General features: G+C 45.2%; 1 protein-coding gene across 1 annotated transcript in view; it reads left to right on the top strand.

The window, feature by feature from the left end:
• The window catches only part of NEO1 (neogenin 1), a 170002-nt gene that overhangs the window by 96613 nt on the left and 49608 nt on the right, over positions 1 to 23781 (top strand). Inside the window, exons 6-7 of the mRNA XM_027888907.1 lie at positions 7448 to 7602; positions 8348 to 8468. Of these exons, the coding sequence (XP_027744708.1) occupies positions 7448 to 7602; positions 8348 to 8468 (276 nt within the window). The remainder of the gene's footprint in view (positions 1 to 7447; positions 7603 to 8347; positions 8469 to 23781) is intronic.

Here is a 23781-nt window from a genome sequence, read left to right as displayed (position 1 = left end):
TTAGGAAATCCCTCCTCCAGGGATTGCTGAATGCTGGGAGAACATCTGGAAATACGTTGCTTTCATGCTTTGCTTCTCTTCTCTCCTGGGCACCTGCACTTGGCTGCTGTGTAGCACCATGTGTCCTTCCCTGTGGATGGGCAGCCTCTGTTCCCTGGATATCTGGGTGTGGTTTTGGGGGAGCAGGGCATGGCAGGGGCCCCTTGGAAAGGTGGGTTCTCCCAACACTTCTCACTGTTGCTGAGCAGGGCTGGCAGCAATGGACAACATTTACACTAAGTTTTGTGCAGACAGGATTAGGGGCGTGTGGATGACGCTGCAATCCTGCCAGAGCTTTGGAGCCAGCCCATGAACTGGGCTGTAACTGCTGAGGCAAATAAAAACCATAAAATACTGCTCAGGCACAGGGTGCTCACAGAACTCACCCTGTGTTCCTGCACCTGGAGAACTTCCCAGACAATTCCGCTGTGGGAGTGGGCACGAGGCCTCTCATGGTCTGCAGTCTAAAGCTCCCAGCCTGTAGTGAGAGCTCTGCTGGGCTCAGAGCCTCCTGCACGGGGAGAAGATGCTTTAAGGGACAGTTTTATTTTATTAAAGCTCATACTGAGAAGAAAATCCCATTTTCATCCCAGGCTGGAAGAGGGAGCAATTAATTTCTTGGAATATTAGTGTTAGTGCTGTGCAGGAGCTCTTCCTGTGCCAGGCAAGGATGATACCTAAACATGTACATACACACACAAAATATTTTTCTTTGTGTAACAGGGGGTATTCCTGTGTTAAGCTCCTGTTGGAGGTGTCCAGTTCCATAATCCTGCCTTTGCTCAAGTACCTGAATCCAGCTGTTCCATTTTTCCTTTGGAGCCAATTTTCTGAGTCACTGATCATTTTCATTGCTTTCTTGTAAATCAGAGTTCATGTTTTCCCTGCAATGTGGTGCTCCAGTAACACGGTCGGCGGGGCCTGGGTGTGTGTTGGGTAGAGGAGGTTTGGGAGCTGCTCTTGGGCTCCAGTATGACCAGTTCTTTCATACCAGTATGACACTGGGAGCCTTGTCCGTGGTCATATTTCTGATCAAGTCCTTGCTTTTCAGGCATTTTTCTGCAAAGTTTATTGCTATTACTTCCTATTCCGTAAATTTACGATTTATTGTTTCTCCCTTTAAAAGAAATGTGCATTTATTGAATTACATACTGGCTTTTTATTCTATTTCCTAATTGATCAGTGTAATTTTACTTTATTATTGTTCCGTGCTATTAATCCTCATCCTCTTTCTTGCTTGTCCTGTCATTGCATATTGATGGTTTTCTAACTTTCTGCCTCCGAAATGTTTATTTAGGGGCTGCCTCTGAAGCAGAGTTCATATTTGGCAATATCTGAATGGAAGCTTTTCACTGTAAATGGGAAATATTTCTTCTCACATGAACTCACCCCCTGCCCTTCTCCCACCCTTAAATCCAGCCCTCCGTGGAGTTGGCATTTCAGTACCAAACACTCCTTAGGAGCAAAACATGGACCATTAAATGCTCATTTTGGGCCGTTTGGGCTGATGAGCAGAGGTTAACGAGGTCATTAGAGAACATAAAAACACTCCCTCTTTCTCTGCTTCATCTGGTAAAGGAGCGGACAGGAATTCCCACTGGGAGGATGCCACAGGCACAGAACCGGTTATAAAACATATATTTTCTAAAAATACGTATTAAAAAAATAACCATTTACTTAATGACATAATTTCACTGCCACGGAAACTTCCTGCTCCGCAGCTGCAGCTTCGCTTTCGGTGCCGTGAAAATCGCTGTGCGTGGAGGAGTTTACATTTTTATAACCTTTCTGTGTCTCTCTATGCTGCTTTTTTTATATTAATTTGACACTTCTGTATTTTGTGGGGACTTGGAAAGACAAACTGATTTTTGTCAGCATTTGTTTGCTAATGCAGGTTTTGCATTATGAAGTGTGTTTTAAGGACGTGGCAGCCCTGCTTGGAGGTTGGGAAGACCTTTGACTTGCCTACAATGTAGTTTTGGGCTTTAAATCCCTATTTTTTTTCAGACTACCTATCCATATACTTTTGCTATTTTTTAATGACTCCTCATTTCCATGTAAATTGTGAACTCCTTTTTTTTTTTTTTTGCAGGATACACTTGAAAAACCTCAACTAATTTATACAATTAGTCATAAAATTAAAAGATAGTTAAAAGTTCTGCAGTCAAACATCAATCCCTGCATTTTCTCTGTTTTTTGGAGGGATGGACTGACAGTTCCATCTTCTTGGAAACAAACTTGCCCTTGTGAAAATGAAGTTTATAAGGATTCTAAAAGGATTTGTAGCATTTCCTAATGGAACAGCTTGTTCTCCCTGGAGGAGGAAATAAATCCCTCTGGGCTTACCATTTTAGGCTGATCTGAAATAGGTTTTATGGTAAAATGTCCAGTTTAAATACCACTGCTAATTCAAATTGTTAACTGAAATACAAGATAGAGATTCTGCCCCCAGCATCCACAGAAATGTGGTTATACATGGAAGTCATTCCACCAGGAACGCTTCAGTTGTGATTGTTTGAGATACACTGTGGAAATTTATCCACTCTGCTCAGTTTATTTGCTGTTTGGGGTCTGTGAAAACTTCTGGAATTAGAAAATGCTTTTGCATTTGATGGCAGAAGATATATTTGTCATGGACAGGAGTGTAGAGGGAAGGGGATGAGGAGAAGGGACGGGAACTATGATTTAATTGTGTGACTTGGGAAAACACACTCATAATTTTTTGGGATTGAGAGCATTTGTAGGTGGCTGAGGAATCAGAAATGGCTCCTTCAGTCTTGTCCTGGACAATTTTTATTTGGAAATTCAGTTGCTGCCTTTCGGTGCTTTGGCTGCCTCAGGCTGTTACAGGAGTTCTGACGCTGCTTCAGAGTGCACAGGAATAGTACTGGAAGTGTCCCCATCCCTGGAAGTGTCCAAGGCCAGGTTGGACAGGGCTTGGAGCAACCTGGGACAGTGGAAGGTGTCCCTGCCCACGGCAGGGGGTGGAACTTGGTCACCTTTAACTTCTCTCCCAGTCCAAACCGTTCTGTAATTCTGTGACTGTTAAAGCCTTTGGACCCACCAGTTGCTCGTGTTTATTTTGTGTTTCTCTGATGCTGTGCTTGAGCCAACAGATTATTATTAATAATAATAATAATAATTATTATTAATGCTTTATAGAAAGAAAATAAGTTTTTTAAAAGTATATTTGCCACCTGTGTTTCTGTAGTGTCCAGATGAGACCATTCCTGTGCTCCTCATGCACAGCAGAGTTTAAATCCGTGAGGAACTGAGACACTGGGGCAGCTCCTGTGCTGGGAGCAGAACTGGGCAGTCATGCCTGGTTCTGGCTGGGAGGAGGTTTTTTAAAGAATTGCAGAGTTGTAGATGTTTCCCCCATCGTGATGGTCTGAGCAAGCCCTGCCTGCTTGGGGTCCCCTCTGCCTCTGCAGGGAGTTATTTGTGGCTCAAGTCTGATACGAGGAGGCGCTGCTTTGGGGTTTTCCTTCTGGGGAACGACAGGGGAGGGGATTTGACTTTTGGGAAAGGTTAATGTGCTTTAAATGAGTTCTGATCTAGAGCAGCAGCGTTCTGACTCGGTTACTGAAGGAGGAGGTTCACTGTGTAGTAGCTGAGGAAGGTGAAAGTTGTGAGTAGTTAACAACGAAGAACTTGAGTTCTTCTCTTCCAAGTGTAGTTACAAGTGTCAGGTTTGGAGCTGGGAAACCACAGACCTGGGTCCTTCCCTCAGGAGTTGTGGGAGTGGGAAGGAAGCTCCTCCTCTGGAGATGGGGAGGAGGAATGTCCTGAATTTCTGTCTCGTCTGCAGCAGCACTGAAGGCTGAACTGCAAGGAGATTCACCTGCCCCCAAAGGGCACAGCATTTCTCCCCCAGTGAGAGAGAACAGGCAGGAGCTGCTGAGCACTGGAATCCATTTCCATTTCCTTCTGATCTCCTATACACATGGAATGGGATCCATGTCCAGCATCCACTCCTGTTCCCATGGCACTTTGGGTACAATTCCTGCTGCACATGTGTAGTTCCTCAGCCCTTCCCTTCGTTTCAGAGCAGTGGGCTTAAGAAAACATTTCATTTTTCAAATATTTCACCTTTATTGGGATGTAGCTTAGAAGTTTGAATCAACTGCTGATATAGATTGGTTTTTGGGTTCTTTTCTTTCCTTTCTTCTGTTGATCACTGCTGTGATCAAAATGTTTTGTCTCTCTGCTCTCCAAAAGGGTGGCAGATACTCCTGGTAGGGGCTCTCTAGGGGCGTGTGAAGTTCTGTGCCAGCATCTTGCCATTCCAGTAGTTATTTGCTAACATGGAGAGGGGGCTGAGCTGCCAAGTCGTCTTTGAAGTTTAATTGTTTAATAACAGAACACATGATCTTCCCTTGCAAACCTTATTTTATATGGTAATTGGCTCGTTTGCTCTCTGGTTATCAATTTAACTTCTCTACCACAAACATCTGTACTGGCATTGTGTTAATGCTAAACACTGACACAGCTAAACTATGAAAGTGTGTTTGAAAAGCATTTATTAATTCATTAACTGGGAGGTAATTGATAAAAACGAGCACTTCCATGTTATTATCCCTTTGTAAGCAGCTTGGCATTTGCTCCGTAAGCCAGAAAAGCAAAGTTCCTTTGAAAAAATAATGTGTTTCAAATTCTTAATCTCCTAAATCTAAACTAATTGAGAGCAGGTAATAGGATATTGAATTAACCTGCATTTTTGTGGCAAAAAAATGCTGGATCTTACGATTCAATATTAGTGCCCCTTTCTGGATGATATCCCAGGCTGAAGCCAAACCAGTTGCCAAAGATATTTGAGTACTTTCCAAATGTCTTCATTTCAAGTTAAACATTAGTGGAGAAAACAGAAATCATCACAGAACTTTACTGGGTTCAGTTTTGGGTTTCAGTTCTTCCCTGTGAGGGTGGTGAGGCCCTGGCACAGGTTGCCCAGAGAAGCTGTGGCTGCCCCATCCCTTGAAGTGTCCAAGGCCAGGTTGGACGGGACTTGGAGCAACCTGGGCTAGTGGGAGGTGTGGGATGGGGTGGGATGGGATGGGCTTTAAGGTCCCACCCAACTCAGACCATTCTGGGATTCTGTGATGAGTTTTTTACACAAGTTTCGTGTTTTGACAGTGAATGTTACTGGCTTGTATCTCTCAGGGTTCCTGTGACAAGTTTAATAGGTGGCCAAGGAATTAAAATCCACCTGTAACGAATGTTATGAAAATAGAAGTGTTTGTACATTCGTGGAAAAACGAACTTTCCCAATATTTATATCCCCTTCTCTCAGCTCTGCCAGCATTGCAGGAATCGATACCTGTGTGCGTGTGTGTGTCTGAATACATGTGGAGACAGAGATGGAAAGGAAATGAGAACATCAACTATTGATCAAGCAGGCTGGAACAAAATGACTCATTAGTTAAAAGCGGCTAACGATGAGCGAGCAATGATCTGTCGGGGCTGGCAGCGGATGATGCATCTGGGAAGGGCACACGCAGCACGATGGAGCGGGGCAGAGATTTGCTGTGGTGCTGACACCCTGTTTATGCCATTTTTCAGGCCCCTGGTGAGACACATCTGAAATTACATGTAAATGATTGAAGCTCCCTGGGCTGGGAGATGAATGCAGAGGGGCTGGAGGAGCTGCGGGTGAACTGTCGCACCGGAGCAAAGCAAACACGACCTGGGATATGGGAAGGCAGGGAGGGAGAATGAGGGCAGCTCACAGGAAATAAAAATGCTGAGGGTAAATACCAGGCAGGAATAAAAAAATAATTCTCATGGGGAATAAATAATAGCAGTTTTGTGGCAAATAAACTCAGTGGAGAGTTTTCAGTGTCAGAGTTGTCTACGGGGATAACCGTCGGAGAGTCGGCACAAAAATAGCTGAATTAAGGTGGGATTGATGTTGTGTTTGGTACATTTGGGGGAAGCTGATATGAAGTGCATGTCTGAAGTCACAGGCAGTTGGGCTCAACCCCAGATTTTTGCTCCTGTGGGAGAGTTTGGGCAGCTTTGTGCAGATTTACACTCTTATCTGAGAGTTAAACCACCTTCTTACTCTGTAAATAAATATTTCCCTATATTAATGTTCTCCTAATTAATTTATAATCCAAAACTGAGGGATTTTTGGGGAGCTGCTCATCTCCATCTCTTTGTTTATGAAGTATTAAATCCACTTACAGACCTTTGCCATCATTTCACAGGAAGAAGTAAAACAAGGATTCCGTATCCCAGCACAAAATAAATCCCCTTGACGGGCCAAGTGTGTAAACTGTTTGTCTGAACTCCACGGCCCTTCCATATTGACTTTCTTTGCTAAACATTAAAGGGCAAAAGGCTGCTTTGGGCTTTCCTGGAACTCCAGCGGTCGGAGCTGCCAACACAAGGAAGTAAATGCCCTTGTGTGGGGAAGTGTAGTGAAAACAAACAAATAGTGGGTGTTCTTTGTCGCAGGTGATGCTCACACAGTAAGGGCCTGCTGAGGAAAGAAGTGGAGAGGTCTCACATGCAGCTGGAGGGTTCCTGGGGGCACTTCTTGTGTGTTCACAGACAGTCTTTGTCGTGTCTCTGCATTGGTCATCTGGGGCTTGTGTTGCCAAACAATTCTTCATCTCTGAGTTTTCGCGGATTTTAAATGTCTCGAATTTAATTAATCCTGTTCCGAGGACTTTAAGACATGTTTAAAGGCAGCCAAGACCCAGAGACACCCCCTCTGGTACGGATTGTTAGTGAATAACCCGTCTGTTCTGCTGTGGGACCAGATGCACAGCTTCACTTGCAGATGTCTGTGAGGGGCTGTCAGTGTGGGCCAGAGGCACAGGGAGGCATCTGTACATGGAGTCTCCTTGGCTTGCACACACCAGAGAAGTGCTTTGGATCAGTGCAGCACCTGAATTTCTTCACAGGAATCCAAGACAGTGGTGCCTGAGGAAAGTTTCATTCGTTTTTAAAAGTCCTTTTTAATGCAATTTCAGCTTTTGTTTTCTTCTTGACTGAAGTACTGAGAACAGAGAATTCCCTGAGGTTTAACTTTACACTTGGTGCATCTTGGTTTGATTTCTTCTTTCTTGTATTCTCAAAGAGGCCATTCCAAATTCACACCATTGGCTGGATCACAGGGTGGTTTGGGTCGGAAGAGGCCTCAAAGCTCATCTCATTCCAACCCCCTGCCATGGGCAGGGACACCTTCCACCAGACCAGGTTGCTCCAAGCCCTGGCCAGCCTGGCCAAAATGCAACTGTGAAAGAACTCAGAGTTTGTATCAGTGTCTGTCAAACTCTGAACCACAAACCTTTGCTGCTGCTGGAGTCCCCCCAGCCACCCCTGTGTGCCAGACCTTGTGAAAGATGTGTTCTTCTGGGTGCTGACACCATCCTTTGTCCATCTTGCCCTTCCCTTGCAGTTCCCCCCGAGTTCCTGAAGCGACCTGCCAACATCTACGCCCACGAGTCCATGGACATTGTGTTCGAGTGTGAGGTGACCGGGAAACCCACCCCCACCGTGAAGTGGGTCAAGAACGGAGACGTGGTGATCCCCAGTGACTATTTCAAAATTGTGGTAAGTAAATTGTCCATTTTGCAGGTTTTTAAGCTCTCGATCTGTTAGTTCTCCTACGTCTATTCATGGAAATTGGGTTCTTTTATAGGAACTGCTTCCTGCCTTTGCTCTTTTGATGTTCAGGGCCTGGAAGAGAAATGGTTTGTTGAAACATTTAATGCACGTTGCTTGTGTTGTATGAGTTGATGTCTTTATGGCTTGGATTTTCCGCAGGAGACAGACACTGAGTGCCAAAAGGTACTGTCAAAATACAGGCTCACCATGAGCACTGACTGTGGGTTCTGCATTGTCTGTGCTCCATAAAAATTACAGTTTCAAGCAGGAGGTGAAATACCAATATCACTGAGCTGTGGATCTTGAGTCTTGGCACACGGGTACTTCCAGAGGGAAATTTTAGATGCAGTGCAAGTCATTATTGAGGCCTAGTTGAGAACTTAATGGCTGTATAATTGGGTGTACCTGAGGTTGTGGGGATGTAACAGGGAGCTCTGCACTTCAGTCAGGGCTTAAAATACCACCAAAAATGGCTGGGAAATGTGATGCTTGAAAATGATGCCTCTAGTGAGAGCTGCTGCTGCTTTGGATACCATCTGACCTGAGGATTCAGGGCAAAGGAGGTGAAATCCAAACACCCCATTCCTGTTGGAAGTTCCTCCCACCACTATAAAAGTGCCCGGATGACACCATTGTTTTGACAATTGCAGCCCTTTTTTTAAGCGCTGTTTTTTTCCCCTTTGCTCCTCAGAAAGAACATAACCTGCAAGTTTTGGGCCTGGTGAAGTCTGATGAAGGATTCTATCAGTGCATAGCAGAAAATGATGTTGGGAATGCCCAGGCTGGAGCCCAGCTGATAATCCTGGACCTTGGTAAGATCAACTGGGACAGCAGAGAGCCAAAAGGTGGGGAGGGACATTCCAAGGGACGTTTTCCATGTGATGGATTATATTTGTAACTCAGCTAGAGCAGGATGATTGTCTAAAATCCCATGAGCTGATTCAGCATCATCTTGTGTAAACTTAAAGTTACTGAGGGGGAATTAAGGAGTTCTCTAGGATTCACCCTGTATTTTGGAAAATATTTGGTGCAATAATAAACCCTTAAAATATGGCTGCAGGCTGAGATTTCAAAATGATAATGGAATAGGCAAAATGAAAACAACCCCTGAAATCAGAAACCTGAAAAAGCAGCACTTATGGAGCCCACCCCAAATCAAGTGTTTTACATCAAAGTCATTCCAGTGTTAGAAGCTTTTTTTCTGCTTTTAGTGTAAAAAATAGTCAACTTTGTCATTTCTGCAAACTACAGCTGCACATCTGTTGAGTTACAGCTGCAGTTTAAGATAAATATTTATTACTTATTATCCAGTCAGTGGAGTTACTGCCATCGCTCACCTTGCAGTGCCCTGCATGGTTGGGATGGTGAAGGAAAGTAATTAGGATTAAAGACAAAAAAAAAAAAAAAAAAAAAAAAAAAAAAAAAAAAAAAAAAAAAAAAAAAAAAAAAAAAAAAAAAAAAAAAAAAAAAAAAAAAAAAAAAAAAAAAAGATAAAATATCATTACTAAGGCATCAGCTTGTTTTGCTCTTTCAGGTCACACAGTTCTTAAAAATAATTTCTAAGAGCCCAAGGAAGAAAACCAAGAGCAAGAGGGATGAGAGGAAAGACAAGTCAGACAAGACAATATTAAAACCACACTTCAGGGGGGGCTTTTATGTTGCCGCCCCCTTTTTGGGGGGGATTGTTTTAAAATTATTATTTATTTCTTATTTGGATGGAGAGGATTTAGGAGAAACAGCCTTAGGTGTGGTTGGAGGCTTGAGGGAACTTCACACTTGGAATTTGAACAGGTGTGAATCTGCTATCCCTGGGTTTGTGCAGAGAGTAAACTATCAGAAATGTGCCATAAGGAGAGATTTCCCAGGTATTTTCTAATTGTTCTGTAGAATAGTTGTGCTCTTACAGCTTCTTCTGAACTCCTGTTTGGGTCTGGGTATGTTTCATGGCTGGCTGAAGAGCTGCAGGTACCTCCCACAGTTATTTGGGGAATGCCAGGTGCCCTCTCCTGGGTTCAGTAGCTTTAATGCCGTGGAGCTTTGGGATTCCAACCTCTGAGCAGGGTTAGGCACCTGGGCCCAGCACTGCTCCACCATCATCGGGTTGCCAGAAAAATTATTAAAAGTAATTTAATTTCTGCTCTGCATTAATCACCTGAGTGGTTTTCAGGTCTGTCAAGCGGAAGCGTTGTTCCATATTTTCCACGTTTGAAAAATACTGAATAATTAATGTCCTTGGGTTTTGAAGCCCTGCCCAAGCTTGTTCTTGCACCCAGTTCCCAGCAGTGGTTTATAAATGACTATAACTGTTATTCCTGGAGTTCCTGTGGTCTCTCCCCTCTTCCTTTCCCTCTGCTGCCCTTTGCCCGGTGGTTTCTCCTTCCTGTCCTGCTCTGGCAGCTCGTCCTGCCATCCTGAAGGGCTTTGCCTTATAATGCTGTCCTTTCTCTTTTGCATGCTGCCAAAGGATGTGGATCAGTGGTGGAGTCTCACTTTGGGTGTAAAGACACCTCTGAAGTTGTGTGGCTCTGCCCCTGCCCTGCAGTTAGAAATGCTCCCCTGGGACACTGAGGGGATCTGGGTGTTGTTCTCCAGCACTGGGAAAACCACACGGAACAGCTGTGGAAGTACTTGGAGTTTTGCTGTGGAGTGGTGGCGTAAAAAGGAGTGCCATGAGGAATGAATGTGCTGTGTCTCAGCTGTGATACGCGAAAACTGGCATTTCCAGTCTGGGAAAGTGCAGATATTTTAGTGCCTTCTCACAGTGTACGAACAGCGAGGAAGGAGACGGTGTTCAGGGAACGAGGGAGGAGGCATCACTTGCAATAGTTCTTTCATGACAGCAGCCTTGGTGTGAAAATGCAAAACACTGATTTGAGCAAAAACTATTCTGAACATTTCAATCATTAATTCAGAAAACTTTTTTTTTTTTTTAATTTATTTCATACCTCGGGAATGAGAAATACAAACTTTGCCACTTTGAAAAGTAATTTCAGTGAAAAACTGTTGACTAAATGTGAAAGAAGTTCTTCCCATTTAGCAGTGCATCCCTTCCCTTGCTGCTCTGTTTGCTCCTTCCCAGCTGGAGCTGGCAAAAGTCTGGCTATTGACAAACTATTTCTCATTAGCCCTTTCGCTTATCAAATTGATCTCTAATGAGTTAAATGTAAATGAGAAAGTAGAAGCCTGAGGGAGTTTGGAAAAGCACTTACCCACTACAAGAAAGGTTTCCTGTGTTGGGGTAGATTTCTGGCATTCAGGAAGCAGGAGTTTGGTGATTTACCTGGTGTGTGTGTGTGTTGGGCACAGCCACACAGCCCAGGCTGCGTGTGACTCTCACCTGATACAACAAACTTAATATAATCCTTGTTCAGAATAACTTGCTCTTAGGTTGGGCTTTTTTGGGTTTGCAGTGAGTTTTGAAAAGCATTTAGTACATACAGAAGTTATGTGGGGAAAATACAAAACAAAGAGTTGAATTGAAAGGCTTGTTGGAAGGGCTTTTCTTTTCAACTTTGGTAATTCTGTTAATAAATTTACCCTGTGCTTGGAAATGGGCTGTGCAGAGCCCACAACTCTTGCTTTTTCAGGAATACATAAAAGAATTGTGGCATTGAGAGGAGGAGACTTTTAGCACAAGTCTTTGTAATTGAGAAGGTTGGGAGGGGAGGAGAGGGAGGAGGATTCAGGTCAGTGGTCGGAGTTAAATCCTCTTTGTCCCCTGTACTGAATTTCAGGTGTACAATTCTGCAAGGGAGATGAAAAGCTTTCCAAATATTTTGGGATTTGAGGTTGTGTCCCTATTTCTCAGATTCTGACCTCCCCCTGGACACTCAGTTCCTTTGGGAATCTCACTGGAGTTGTGGCTCTGCCTTTTAGGGGGTGTTTGGGTGTTTCCCCTCAAGGAAGGGAAGTTCCTCTGCACTTTGTCAGTCTCTGCTCCTCTCTTTGCCTTGTGGAGTGAGAGGTGGGTGGTCTGATGTCCTGCAGATACCCCCACGGAGAACTCAGCATATCCCAGTGAGAAGGAACAACTTTCCCAGCACCATCAAATCTCTCCTTGCCCTTTTTTACACAAAACCACCTTTTTAATTTTGCTTCCAGTCCTCGTTGGGCAGCCCAGTTATGGACCAGATACACCAATGCTCATTCATTATAGCAAAGCCGTTTCCTGTCATGTTTCTCCAGCATGATTGTTGTGGTCTGTGAAAACCCCTGTGATGGAGGTGTTGGGGGTTTCCCCCTGGAGGTGAAGTGCTGGTGACACGAGGGGAGGTTGAGCCAGGCCCCATAACCCGGCCCCATCCAGGGAATCTGGGACTGCTCAGCGCTGCCTTTGGGGACTGCAAAAGAACAGGTGGCAGTAGGGATGGGGAGAGAGGCAGATGGTTCCCTGTCACCCCCATGAAAGGCATTTGACAAGTACTCAGGCACTCAGAAAAAAAAAAAAAAAAAAGGAGTGCTGCTTGAATGCTGTGTAAAGAAAATCATAGACTGTAAACAAATATGCCAGTTATGTGGAGAACAATTTCAAAACATCATTTGGGATGCACTGTGTCACCTCCAGAGCTCTCAAGTGTGGGGTGTTGTGGGATTTCTGTGCTTTTATACTACAGAAGTTGTTTTTTTTTCAGTATATTGTGATTTTTTCAGAGTTTGTACAGGAGTGAAATCCAAAGGAGTGAATCGAATACTCTGCTGGTGTCCTGTAGAACACCATGTCAGGATTGCTTGTGGTGGAACTATCCATTTCTTTAAACTTAACTTTTTCACGAACAAAGCCTTTTATCCAGGCAAGGGTATCCTGTATGTGATTTACCATTCCAGCATGGGAAGCTAGGACAAGGAATTAGGAGTTTTTAAGTAGTTACAATGCTGTGAGGCCTTTGGGATCACAGAGAATCTCAGGAGAGCTCCAGAGGATGGATGAAGGTTCTTCAGGAAGGAGGGGGCAGGGAAACAAGGAAGAGGATCACCCTCAAAGGTTGACTCCAGTGTACCTTCAACTTGGAGAGCCATGAGCCAGCCTGGAGCTTTTGCACAGGGATCAGGGAGTGGAAGGAGAACGTGGTCGTGTGTGTCTGCTGGAGACCATTGAGGCAAGGAGTGGGTGAAGCTTCTTCAACACAACTGCAGGTTGCAGATCCTGGTTCATGTGTGGGGTTTTCACCATGGGGTGTGTTGGGGTGGCAGCAGGGGGTCCAGTTTTGGGAGCAGGCTGGAATTCCTTGTTGCAGGTTGTCCGTGCCTGGCTGGAGAGTGGAGGTGGCACTGAGAATTACAGCCTGGAACTTCCAGATGGGAGGTTTTGGCTTGTTCAGGGAAGTTTTTGGTAGTTCCCATGTGAATGGACAAGAGGGAAACCATTTGCTCCTGAAGAACAGTCTTCTCAAAGCACAGGAATGATCTGCTCCAAAGTGCAGGAATTGGAGCATGTGTGTCCAGGAGACCAGCAGGGATAAAGAAGGAGCTCCTAACTGAGCTCAAACACAAAAACAAAGTACACAGAATTTGAAACTAAAGGCAGAAAAATGAGGGATATTGCCTGGATGTGCAGGATGGAACTGGGAGAGACAAAGCTCAGCTGGACCTGGAACCTTTACAGGGAAGGTTATGGAGCAAATCCCCCTGGAAGCCTCATTATGGATACATGGAAGAGATGGTGGGGAAAATCCAGCATGGATTTACCAAGGGCAAATTGTGCCCAACTATTCCTGTTCTAAGATGAAATGGTTGGCCCTGTGGTGGAGAGGAGTGGAGATGGTTTCCTTTGCCTTTGGCACTGTTTGCAGTGGTATCCCTGAAGCTAAACTGGGGAAATGCAGACTGGATCAGGTGGATTCTGGGATGTGTGGAGAGCTCCCCGTGTCACGGGGAGTGGGGGGAAGGCTGAGCAGCAGCCCAGGCCGTGGGGCATCACCCAGGGCTGGATCCTGGGACTTGGAGGTGTCGTGGGATGGGATGGGGAGCACCTGGAGAAGGGCTGGAGCTGCTGGAATGGGGGGAGCAGCAGTTCACTGGCACAGAGGGATGGGACAGGCTGGGGTGAACCCCCCAGTTCAACACTGACAAACATGGAGCCCTGGGGGACTCCAGGGGTGGGGGAGGCTGGAAAGCAGCAGGAAAGGACTTGCTGGGGTGGGCAGGAGCTCAAGGGATGTGATTGTTTTCCCCTTCGTGGCCCTGGCCAGGCCACCTCAGGACAGTTTTAAGCTTCCCAACAAGGAAGACGTTGGCACAGTGGAGCCAGTGGGGACCTACCAAGAAAATTTGGGAGCGATGTACTGCGATGTGCTGTGACTGAGAGAAAGGAGTTTGATTCATCCTGAACAGCATCTTCCTGCTCAGACAGGGATGGAGGGACAGAACAGGTGGAGGTGGAAGACTGCAAAAAAAAAAGAGGGAATTTCTGATGGGAAAAAGCAGTTTCACAGTGAGGTGGTTCAGGATTGCCCAGGGAAGGTTGGAAATCTCTGTTCTTGGAGAAATCTCACCTGGACAAGGCCCTGAGAGACCTGGCCAAGGGTGGCTCTGCTCAAGGGAGGGGTTTGGATGAACTCCTGAGATCCTCCAGACCTCTGTGTTTCAGAAGGACTGAGGGTCTGAGCCCTGTGGATGGACCCTCTTTGTGTCTGTGTCTGTATTTTTAATGTAACAGCCAAATCAGGACAATTTTGTGGTGTGTATTTCCTGCTGATCTCCTTAGGAGACACATTAATGTCTGGTACTGGTGGCAGTTGGACATTACAAACCACATTTGATTAAAGTCTGACACCACTTCAGTTGCTCTGTATGATATTAATTCCTCCACTGAGTTACATTACATGAATCCTAATTCTGAGGGAGTTTTAAAGACATCATTTATTGACCTAAATTGGTGCTTTCTTTGTGCAATTGAATTCTGTCCAGGCCCGTTGCTGCATGAATAATTTCATTTTCCGTGGGTATTTCTCTGCCAGGGTTTGGCTGTGGGCTGTCTCGAGTCTCAGAGCACTGACAGGAGGTGGGGAGGGCTGGCATGGCATGGGATGAGGGCTTCTCTGACCCTCAGCACCGTGGAGAACATCAAAAATGTGATCTGAGGGTTCTGGAGCCAGAACATTTCAGCTCAGATTGTGCTGTAAATGGATCATTTCTGTCCTGCAAGGGGCTCTGGACGGTTTGAGGTCACCTCAGGCTGGCACAGACTCAGAGATTTGTGGCTCCCATTCCACACATAGAAGCCATTTCAGCTCCCCTGCCTTGACACCAGCAAAAGATTCCCAGCTCTAGTTGGATGTCAAATGCAGTGTCAAAAGCCTTATTTAAATCAAGATATATGAAATACTCCGTGTTTCCCGTATCTGTAAGTTCAGTTATTCAGTTGTAGGAGGCAGAGATAAGTTCTTTTTGACAAATTTTGGCTTCTGCTGAAAGAAATCCAAAAGTTGGCACTGGCAGGCTTGGTGCTCTGATTTGAAAAACCCAGTTACACTTTTGGGTATTTGCCATATGTAAAAAATTACATAAATATAAGTGATACCCTTGCCTGGTTCAGGCCCTGAGGCTGACACTTCACGTGGTACTTCAGGACTCATTTTTGGTGATTTCACAGATATCAAATGTAACTTCTCGGGCTCCCACTTCTTACAGAGGTGATTTTTTAGAGTGTTTCTTTGAGTCACATACTGTGAATCAAGACATTTAGTGTTGTTGTCAAGGTAATCCAGTAAAAACCTTCTCTGTCTATGGAATTCTGTGGAGTTCTTGGAGACTATAGAAGTACTTTAAAAATCTGCAGGGTGTTGTGGATGAAATGCCAGAGCAAGATAAAAGGAGTTCATTGAATAACAGAGAAGGACTCTGGGTGTTCCTCCTGCAGACTCTTCTGTTTCTGCACTCAGACAGAAATGCCTTTGTGTTCTTTCTGTCTTGTACAATTTTACGTGTCTTAATGGAAGGAAAATGGAAAGAGGTCCCTGTGGTTTTCAGGAGTGGCTTTCATGAGTCTTAGAGTCCACCAGGGAAGAAATGATTTGTAGACTAAAACTGAATAGGGAGGCTGCAAAGCCTCGCAGACAAAAATTCACATTTTCTGCCGAGAGGTAAAAGCACTCAAAGGAAACGGATCGTGGATTTCGGGGGAGCGGGAGATGGTGACAGACCTGGCTTGGGACTGGATGTTTAAGGTTTCTTCCAGCCCACACCAACCCTTTGGCAGCAGGTCTGTGCTAAGGACACCCAGCTCTGCTGGACTGGAAGCTGGGGAGCTGTGAGAGACCTGCTGGTCTCACGTGGAGGGGGAAGATCCAAAAGTAGGAGAATGGAAAATCCAGCGTGATGAGCATCATGAGGGACAAGAGGAGCAGGGGAGTTCCCTCCCTGCACTGTCTGTCACATGCCCACAATATCCATGTGGGTTCTCACTCAGCACACATAAAGGTTTGTCCCTGAAAAGCTTTAAGAGCAACAAATGTAAAATCCTGACACCCCCCCCCACTGAAAAGGGGGTGTTTAAGGAGCAGAGGCAGTGCTGGTGCCACAGGAGGGGAAAGCATTCCCAAGTCGCTGCCTCAATCCCTGTCTTAGGGAATCAAACCAGCCTCAGATGGTGGAGGAACAGCTTGGAAGTCTCATTTGGAGGGTTGTGTTTCAGGAACATAAACAGCATCTGAAATCACAAACTGACTTCAAACAGTCAAACCCAAAGCCAAACTCTGAGAATATTTTGTGCTGGTTGTGTACACTTGGTTGCTAATTTTCTGTAAACACAGCAGTGTGTTCTCCTCTTTAGTGCTGAAAGAGGTTTTTTTCTGGTTTAATTTTGATGTTAATTTACATTACTTAGCTATTATTCCTCAGGGAAAGGCAGCATTTGTGTTTCTCATGGTGGCATGTCTGTTCAAAATGGCCTGGAAGCTGTTTGAATTCAGTAAGTTGCATTTCTTGACTCAATCCCTGTTTAATAAATGACCTTTATTTATCCCCTCTTTATGGGCCCTGCTTATATATAGACTTATTGAGAAGCTGAACTGATTAAACCACCCTAGATCTCAAACTTCCTGAATTTTAACTTGATGAATCGGGGAACTAAACAGTTCTCATATTGTGCACTCAGTAGCCTATTCATGTTTAAAGCTGGCATGAGCTTTGAATAAATTGCTCTAATTTAGATTAAATTAGTAATAGATTAATGTTTGCCAGTGTGCAGTGAGTTGCAGGAAGGCATAGCAGAATTTATAGGAGGCTTTGATTGTGCTTATTAGTTTTCATTTCTTGTTTTATGACTGTATTTACAGTTGACTTGGCAAAGAAATTTGAAAGCTCCTGATGGAATTCACACCGGAGTGTGTGCGCCGTGACTTCAATTTAAGTCTGCTTGGCACAAACATGGGTTGTGGTGATGCTACTTGTGCAGTTGTGCTTCGAAACACTTGGACTGCCACCTCTTTAATTTTGGTTTTCGTGAGGGGAATTAATGGTTAAAAGGTACTTGGGTTTGAATTCTTTATCATGTTGTGAAGAGAAATAATACGTAAGGAATGCTGGGTGGGGGCAGAGCAAGAACCTGGAGGAGCAAAAGGCTTCCAGGTATTCTGAGAAACACTCAACACACATTAATCCCTGTTTTCTGTCCTTCACCTGTATTAATTCCGTATTTATTGTCCCATTGTGTTAGTGAAAGGAGGTAGGATGTGGATACATTGTGCAGTGACTGTGAGAGAGGCTGGAAGGTTTAGAGTCCATTTTATCTCTTCTGGCTAATCCTGAATTCCCAAGAGAGTTCCTCGCTCCAGTCTTTGCCACCAGAAAGGGTAATAACAGCAGATACCCTTACCTCAATATCACTGAGCCAATCCAGCAGTTCCAGTGATGCTCATGCTCATATTTCATGTGTCCTGGAGCTCGGCTGGGCAGTGTGTTGTCAGGGGGGGTTTCACTGGGAACAAAGTGGTGCCGCTGCCCAAACACGAGTCTGTTCAGTGGCAGCAGCTACAGCTGTTGAGTGATGGTCGATGGCTCCTCTGCCTGGATCTGGTTATAGGGAAAAATGCAAATAATCAGGGGGAAAGAGCACTGACTGCAGGTTTGTGATGCCTCAGTGTATCTCGATGGCTGTTTGCTTTTAGTGGTTTGTGCTTTTTTTCATTTTTAGATGAGTGCAATGGCAGGATTAGCTGTAGCTTGATATCTGTCATGCCTGCCCAAGGCATTTCCTCTGCCTTTATTCCTCATACCCAGGGTTGTGAAGATTGACAGAAATACCCTTAATTTGTAATTGATCCCAGGCTCGTGTTGGAAAAGGAAAATATCAGATTTTGTCAGTCTCGCACCAGCGGGGAGAACAAACGTGTGGATATGGTCTTAATTGGTTGCTTATATTTCAAAGTTGCTAAATTATACAGTAATAGCAGAGACAACTGAATGCCATTTGGAGAAAGAGGAAGAGGATTGGTTTACAGTTTGGTCACATGTGTAATGGGACTCAAACACTCCAATATGTGAGCTGGGAGAAGCCTCTCCTGTGTCAGTTATTTCGCCAGCAGCCTTGACAAGACAACCTGGAAAGGCTCATGGGGTTTATACTGTAAGGAAATGGAATAAATCTAACAAAGAAATATCATTTTTAATAATGTGTGTCTGGTGTTGGAACTGGCTGCAGAATGTCACCCTTCTTGCTGCGATAGGAGAGCCTGTGTGGGCTTTTCCTGGTTGTTTCCCCTCTCCTGTCTCCTTCTTCCCCCAAAGAGAAACTAATGGGTCCAAAGTCTTTAAAAGACAAATGGATTTGGTGTGGTTTTCCTGGTGACAGATCATCACTGAAGGTGCTGTAGGAAAATAAAGGAGAAGGAGGGAAGTCCTACCTAGGTCTGGGTCACAGGGGATGGACATTCCCCCTTGGAACGTCCCTGTCCTCTCTCCTGCTCTTCTTCAGCACCAATTTACACATTAACTGCTTTTACATCTCGATGTTCAGGTGTTTTGAACAGTGGTCAGTGACCACAGTAGGTCACATCTAAAATGTTGCATTTCTTGCTATAAACTCCATCATGTACACCCAGGGAATAAGCTCGAATTCCCAAGTGCTGGGATGTACAGGCCAAATTCCCAACCTCTGTGCTGGGGAAGGCAGTTGCATTTTAATAACACTGATGGGGTTTGCTCTTCCTGTTAGAATTAGAAATATGGGGAAGCAAAAAAACATTACAGCTTTAAAAATAAAAAGTTAAAAAAAAAAAATTAGTTTGTAAGATTGGCTTTTGTGTCATTTATATGAATTCCCAAACATCCTGATATCTCCTCTGGTTCCTGTAAAAACAGTGGGTTTGAGGTGGCAGCAAGGAGCAGGTCCATATGGCCTTTAGCAGAGAAATCCAGCTGGAATTAATAAAAAAAAATCCAGTACCGCATCTAATAGTGTTGCCCTGTATGAGGTTATAGAAGAGGAAAGGTGGGTTTGTGGGGACCTTCTCTCCCTTAAAAAAAAATATAAAATTGTGTATATATATAAACCTAAATGGAAGGAAAATAAAGTTCATATATGAAAAAAGTAGTTAGATAAGTAGTTAATAAGTAGTTTAATAAGTTTGACAGAGAGCTTGGCAGAAATAAGGACCCTTTTGACGTACAAGCAGCTTGTTCAGCCTCAGCTGTTGCACCTCCAGGTTGCCAGAGTTGGTGCTGCCGAGTTGTTCGAGTGTCAGCAGCTCCCAAACTGAGGGAAGTTACCTTCCTCTCCAAGTTATTCCTTGGAGAGAGGCAGTTGTAGGGTTAACACTGAGCTAAACCCCGGGTGTGCTGCTGGCTCAGCCCTGCAGGGGCTCCCCGCAGGGAGCTGGGTGTCTGATCCTGAGGGAACCCCAAGGAGCGTTCCAGTGACTTAAATGAAGGATTGCAGCTTAAAATCAGGGGTTGTGGGAGTGATCCGTGAGCAGCAGCAGGAATTGTCTGCTGGGTTCATTTCTCTCAGTTCAGCCTGTTGCTTTGAAAATACATCCTGCATAGTTGAGTTGTGATCACGGAATCCCAGAATGGTGTGGGTTGGAAGGACCTTAAAGCCCATCCAGTCTCCCCCCTGCTGTGAGCAGGGACACCTTCCACTATCCCAGGTTTCTCCAAGCTGTCCGGTGCGGCCTTGGACACTTCCAGGGACGTGCTGGTCGTGCTCTGGCAGCACAGCAGTGGTTCAGTCCTCAGCCTGCCTGCTTGGAGAGTGATTGGGGATATTTGTAGCATTTCCAGCCCCAGTGGCCCCGTTACGTGGGGTGTGCAAACAGAGAGTGAAAACTGAGCATCCCTGTGGATCCCATGGAAGGAGATGTGGGAAGGGAAGGGATCTGCTCGAGGTGACAGAATGAGGTACTGGCAGAGGCCCAGGGAAACTTCAGAATCTTGAAATCTTCAAATATGCAAATGGTTGGTGCAAGAAAACGAGCCCTGTCCAGAAGCATGGAGTGTTTTTATTAATAACTGCTCCATAAAGAGCTTTGCTCAAATACAACACATTTGCTTTTGAAATAAAATCATTGCTTTCCTGTTATTGTTAAAGTCAGATTACAGCAGGTTGTTGCAGGCTCTGCTGTTCTCAAGAGATTTCTTAATTCTGCATATGAGTTCAATTTACGAATATTTACAGTAAGAGGATACCCTGGGCAGGATTCCTTGGGTGCACTTCCAGGCAGTTTTACTGCCTTGGCTTCTGTAGGTGTGTTTTGTTTTGGGGTTTTGACTCTCCTTTCTCAAGGAGTGGTTGTTAAAAAAAAAATACTGAATTCTTTAAAAATTGAATATTCACCACTGAATTTAAAGATTATATCCCTCGTTTTACAATGTGCCGTTATGGCTGGAATTCCTTTCCGATAACAAAATGCAGTTCAAAGCTGCGAGTTTTGAACTCCTGGGGGACAGGTAGAGCTGTGTTTGGCTTATTTCCTCCTTTTTTATAACCTGAGTCTTGTGACCAAAATCCATGCAGGGCTTTTTTCCTGTCCATCCTCCCCAGTGTGGTCAGAGCCGGGGGGTTCCTGGGCAGGTGGGAGGGAGAGGCTCCCTGGAATGCGTCAGCGAGGCCCATCACACCTCTTTAATGGTTGTTTTACGAGACAGGAAAGAATCAAATTGTTTCCTCTCCACCAAAGCATTTCACGGTGTAATGAGAGCGGGAGGAGGGCTCGTTATCAGGAGGGGTTTTATGGCTTCCTTTCAAACACGGGCTCACGGTCGGGACGTGTTTATCACTGTATTTATATATCCCGAATTGCTCAGCACCCAGCAGTGGCCACTGACTTCAGAAAATGGAACCAAATAAATGCTTAAAAATCATAATCACTGAGTATTAGTTAAACATTCGCTTGTTATGTACTTTTGGTGGGTTTTTTTGCAAGAGTGTGCGTTGAGTGAAGAGTAAATAGCAGCTCTCATTCCCAGTGGTGATGTAAATTAATCTAAGGCAATTAAAAATTTAAAAAAAGGCATTTTGCCTGCCTGCTTCGGGCAGAACGTGTCGGCATAGGGAAATAAATAAGCAAACATCTCTGATTCATTTTCTGAGGAATATGAAGGATGTTGTTTGGGGGAGGGTCCGTTCCTCAGGGATTGTGTTTGGGTTTTTAGGTCTGTGAGGGACAAAATTGATTCCAAGTGCTGTGTTGGGTTCTTGTCCTCAAGCTTCTTCCTTGAGTGAGGTGAAATGCTTGTGTGGAAGAGGGGTTAGTTTATTGAGGGTGGAATAGCAGCAAAAAGTTTGATAACACTGACAAAGAGAAGGAGAATGATGTCCCTCCTTGAAAAGTAGGGACAGGCCAAGGGGGAATGGCTTCCCACTGCCAGAGGGCAGGGTTAGATGGGATACTGGGAAGGAATTGTTGGCTGTGAGGGTGGGGAGGCCTTGGCCCAGGTTGCCCGGAGAAGCTGTGGCTGCCCCATCCCTGCAAGTGTCCAAGGCCAGGTTGGATGGGACTTGGAGCAACCTGGGCTGGTGGAAGGTGTTCCTGCCCACGGCAGGGGATGGGACTGGATGAGCTTTAAGGTCCCTCCAACCCAAAGCAGTCCGTGGTTCCATGGTTCTGTGCACAGTGGTCAGTGTTAGATGGATTTGGGTGGGTCACAGTAGGTGATGTCCAAACCCCTGCGACACAAACCAGCACAACTGTGCTGGATTTCCGAGCCCCTGCCCTGCAGTTACACCGGGGTTGCACCCTGGGCAGTGCTGTGGGTCAGCTCCTCGGGGCTGCTCCGTGTTCCTGCAGGTTGAATCCTCCAAGCGGTGCCAGGGGCAGTTGCTCCATGTCCAGCTATGGTCCCTGGGGATGTTGGTCCAGGCATGTTCCTCTCTCTGACACATTTCCTTACCTAGCAAACACACACACACAAAGTTCTCCAGTTTAAATTATTTCATGAAGCATAATTGTGTTTACAAAACAATAAATTCGGGGTTTTTTTCATGTCAAGCAGGTGTAGATCTGTCTTATACCAGGTAGACAGGGGTGATGGTGCTTGTCATGAACTCCAGGAGAGTCAGGAAATGTGTTCATTCTGTACAGGAGAAGCTACTTTAATACACTCTCCTTTCCGTGTCTGTTTAGTCACTCTTCCAGTTTTGCCTGAAAGCACCTCTTAGTGGAAGAACAGGAGTCTGGTAGACTTCTTTTAATTAGTTTTTCCAAGGGAAGGAATTTATTCCGTTATTAGAACTAATCTATTGATTATATTGATATCAACTTCAGCACTGTGGCCATTTGTCCTGTGAGAACTTACTAGGACCAGGTGACTTGGCTTTCTTTGAACATGATATCCCACAGGGAGCAGCTGGGAATGACAAGGTGATGTCCCTTCTGTTGGAAAGGGGTGAATTTGGCATTTGAAGAAGGGCTCCAATTTGATACCTGTAAACACAGGGGGAAAACAGGAGAGAAGGCAAAATTTTGAAGGTGTGTAGTGTGGAGTTACTGGTTTTGTTATTTTACAGTGTTGCATTACCCTGCAGCCCAATGCTGCTGTTATTTTTAGATACTATGAGGGTCAGAAAATCAGTGGGTTTTGAGTCTGACTCTTTGAAGCATCACAGCTTCTTAATCCTGAGTAACCAGGTTTATATGAAACCCCAAGTCAAAATTAGGCATATTAGTGTCTCTGAGGTATTTTTTGTCTTGTGAAATACAGCTGAAATATGAAAGGTGTTGAGATTTGAATATCCTAGGTCATGTTTTTTCCAACTTGTTTTTTTTTTGGCAAAATAGTAATTTGCTGTTTTTAGTTGTAGTAGGTCTTTGTTGCTGAAATCAAAGATTTATTCACATTCAAAAGCTCTAAAATCCACTCTGAAGTCCTTCCAAAGAGGGCTTTCTTTCCTGCTGCAGTTGGGTGCATTAAGTGATGTCCCAGGTTCCCCAGCAGCTGATTGCCCTTGGCCAGGTCTGCCTTGTTCCCGACTGCTGCATCATCTGCATCCTCAGAGGGTGCAGCTACAGAGTGTTCCTTCCCATCAGGAGAGATTTCCCACCCATCCCTGCTCCTGCGTTGCAGCTCAGAGAGTCTTGGATCTCGATGCCTTTGGAATGGGACTGGAACTGGAGGTGCACTCAGGTCCCTGTCAGGGTAAGAGCTGCTTGGGGATGGACTGAGGGTTGGACTCCATGATCCTTGTGGGGCCCTTCCAACTCAGCATATTCTGGGATTCTGTGATATCAGTGCTGGGCTCCCACAACACACACCTGGATCACCCTCTGGTGCCTCTCCTGCTGCCACAGTTCCCAAATCCCTGACACTCTCCTTGGATGGGGGCTGCAACCAGGGCTTTGCAAACGCTTGAATATGGCCAGGAATAGCCTAAATATGGTCACTAACCAGTTCTTCGAGTGCTTGTGCATCCCGATTCCTGCATTCCAATACCCCCTTCCCGAGGTGGGTGGTGGCAGTGCCCTGTGAGGTACCAGGGGAGCTGGACTGTCCCGAGTCACTCAGATAAGTGACTGTCACTGCCGGGGCAGGTGACAGATAACATCCCTGTCCCTTTGTGTGGTGTGTCCAGGGGTATGACTGGGATGTTGCTGCCAAACAGGAGGAAGCCCCGACTGTGCCAATAACGTACCACAGGAAAGAGGAAATCTAAACCGGAGGGGCTGGACAACGTGGAAAATATTTCTGATA

This window comes from Empidonax traillii, unplaced genomic scaffold, assembly GCF_003031625.1.
Source record: "Empidonax traillii isolate 1590-97213 ecotype Southwest subspecies unplaced genomic scaffold, ASM303162v1 scaffold12:size2584012, whole genome shotgun sequence".
In the NCBI taxonomy this organism is placed as follows: domain Eukaryota; kingdom Metazoa; phylum Chordata; class Aves; order Passeriformes; family Tyrannidae; genus Empidonax; species Empidonax traillii.
This window is presented reverse-complemented; position numbering and strand designations above follow the sequence as displayed.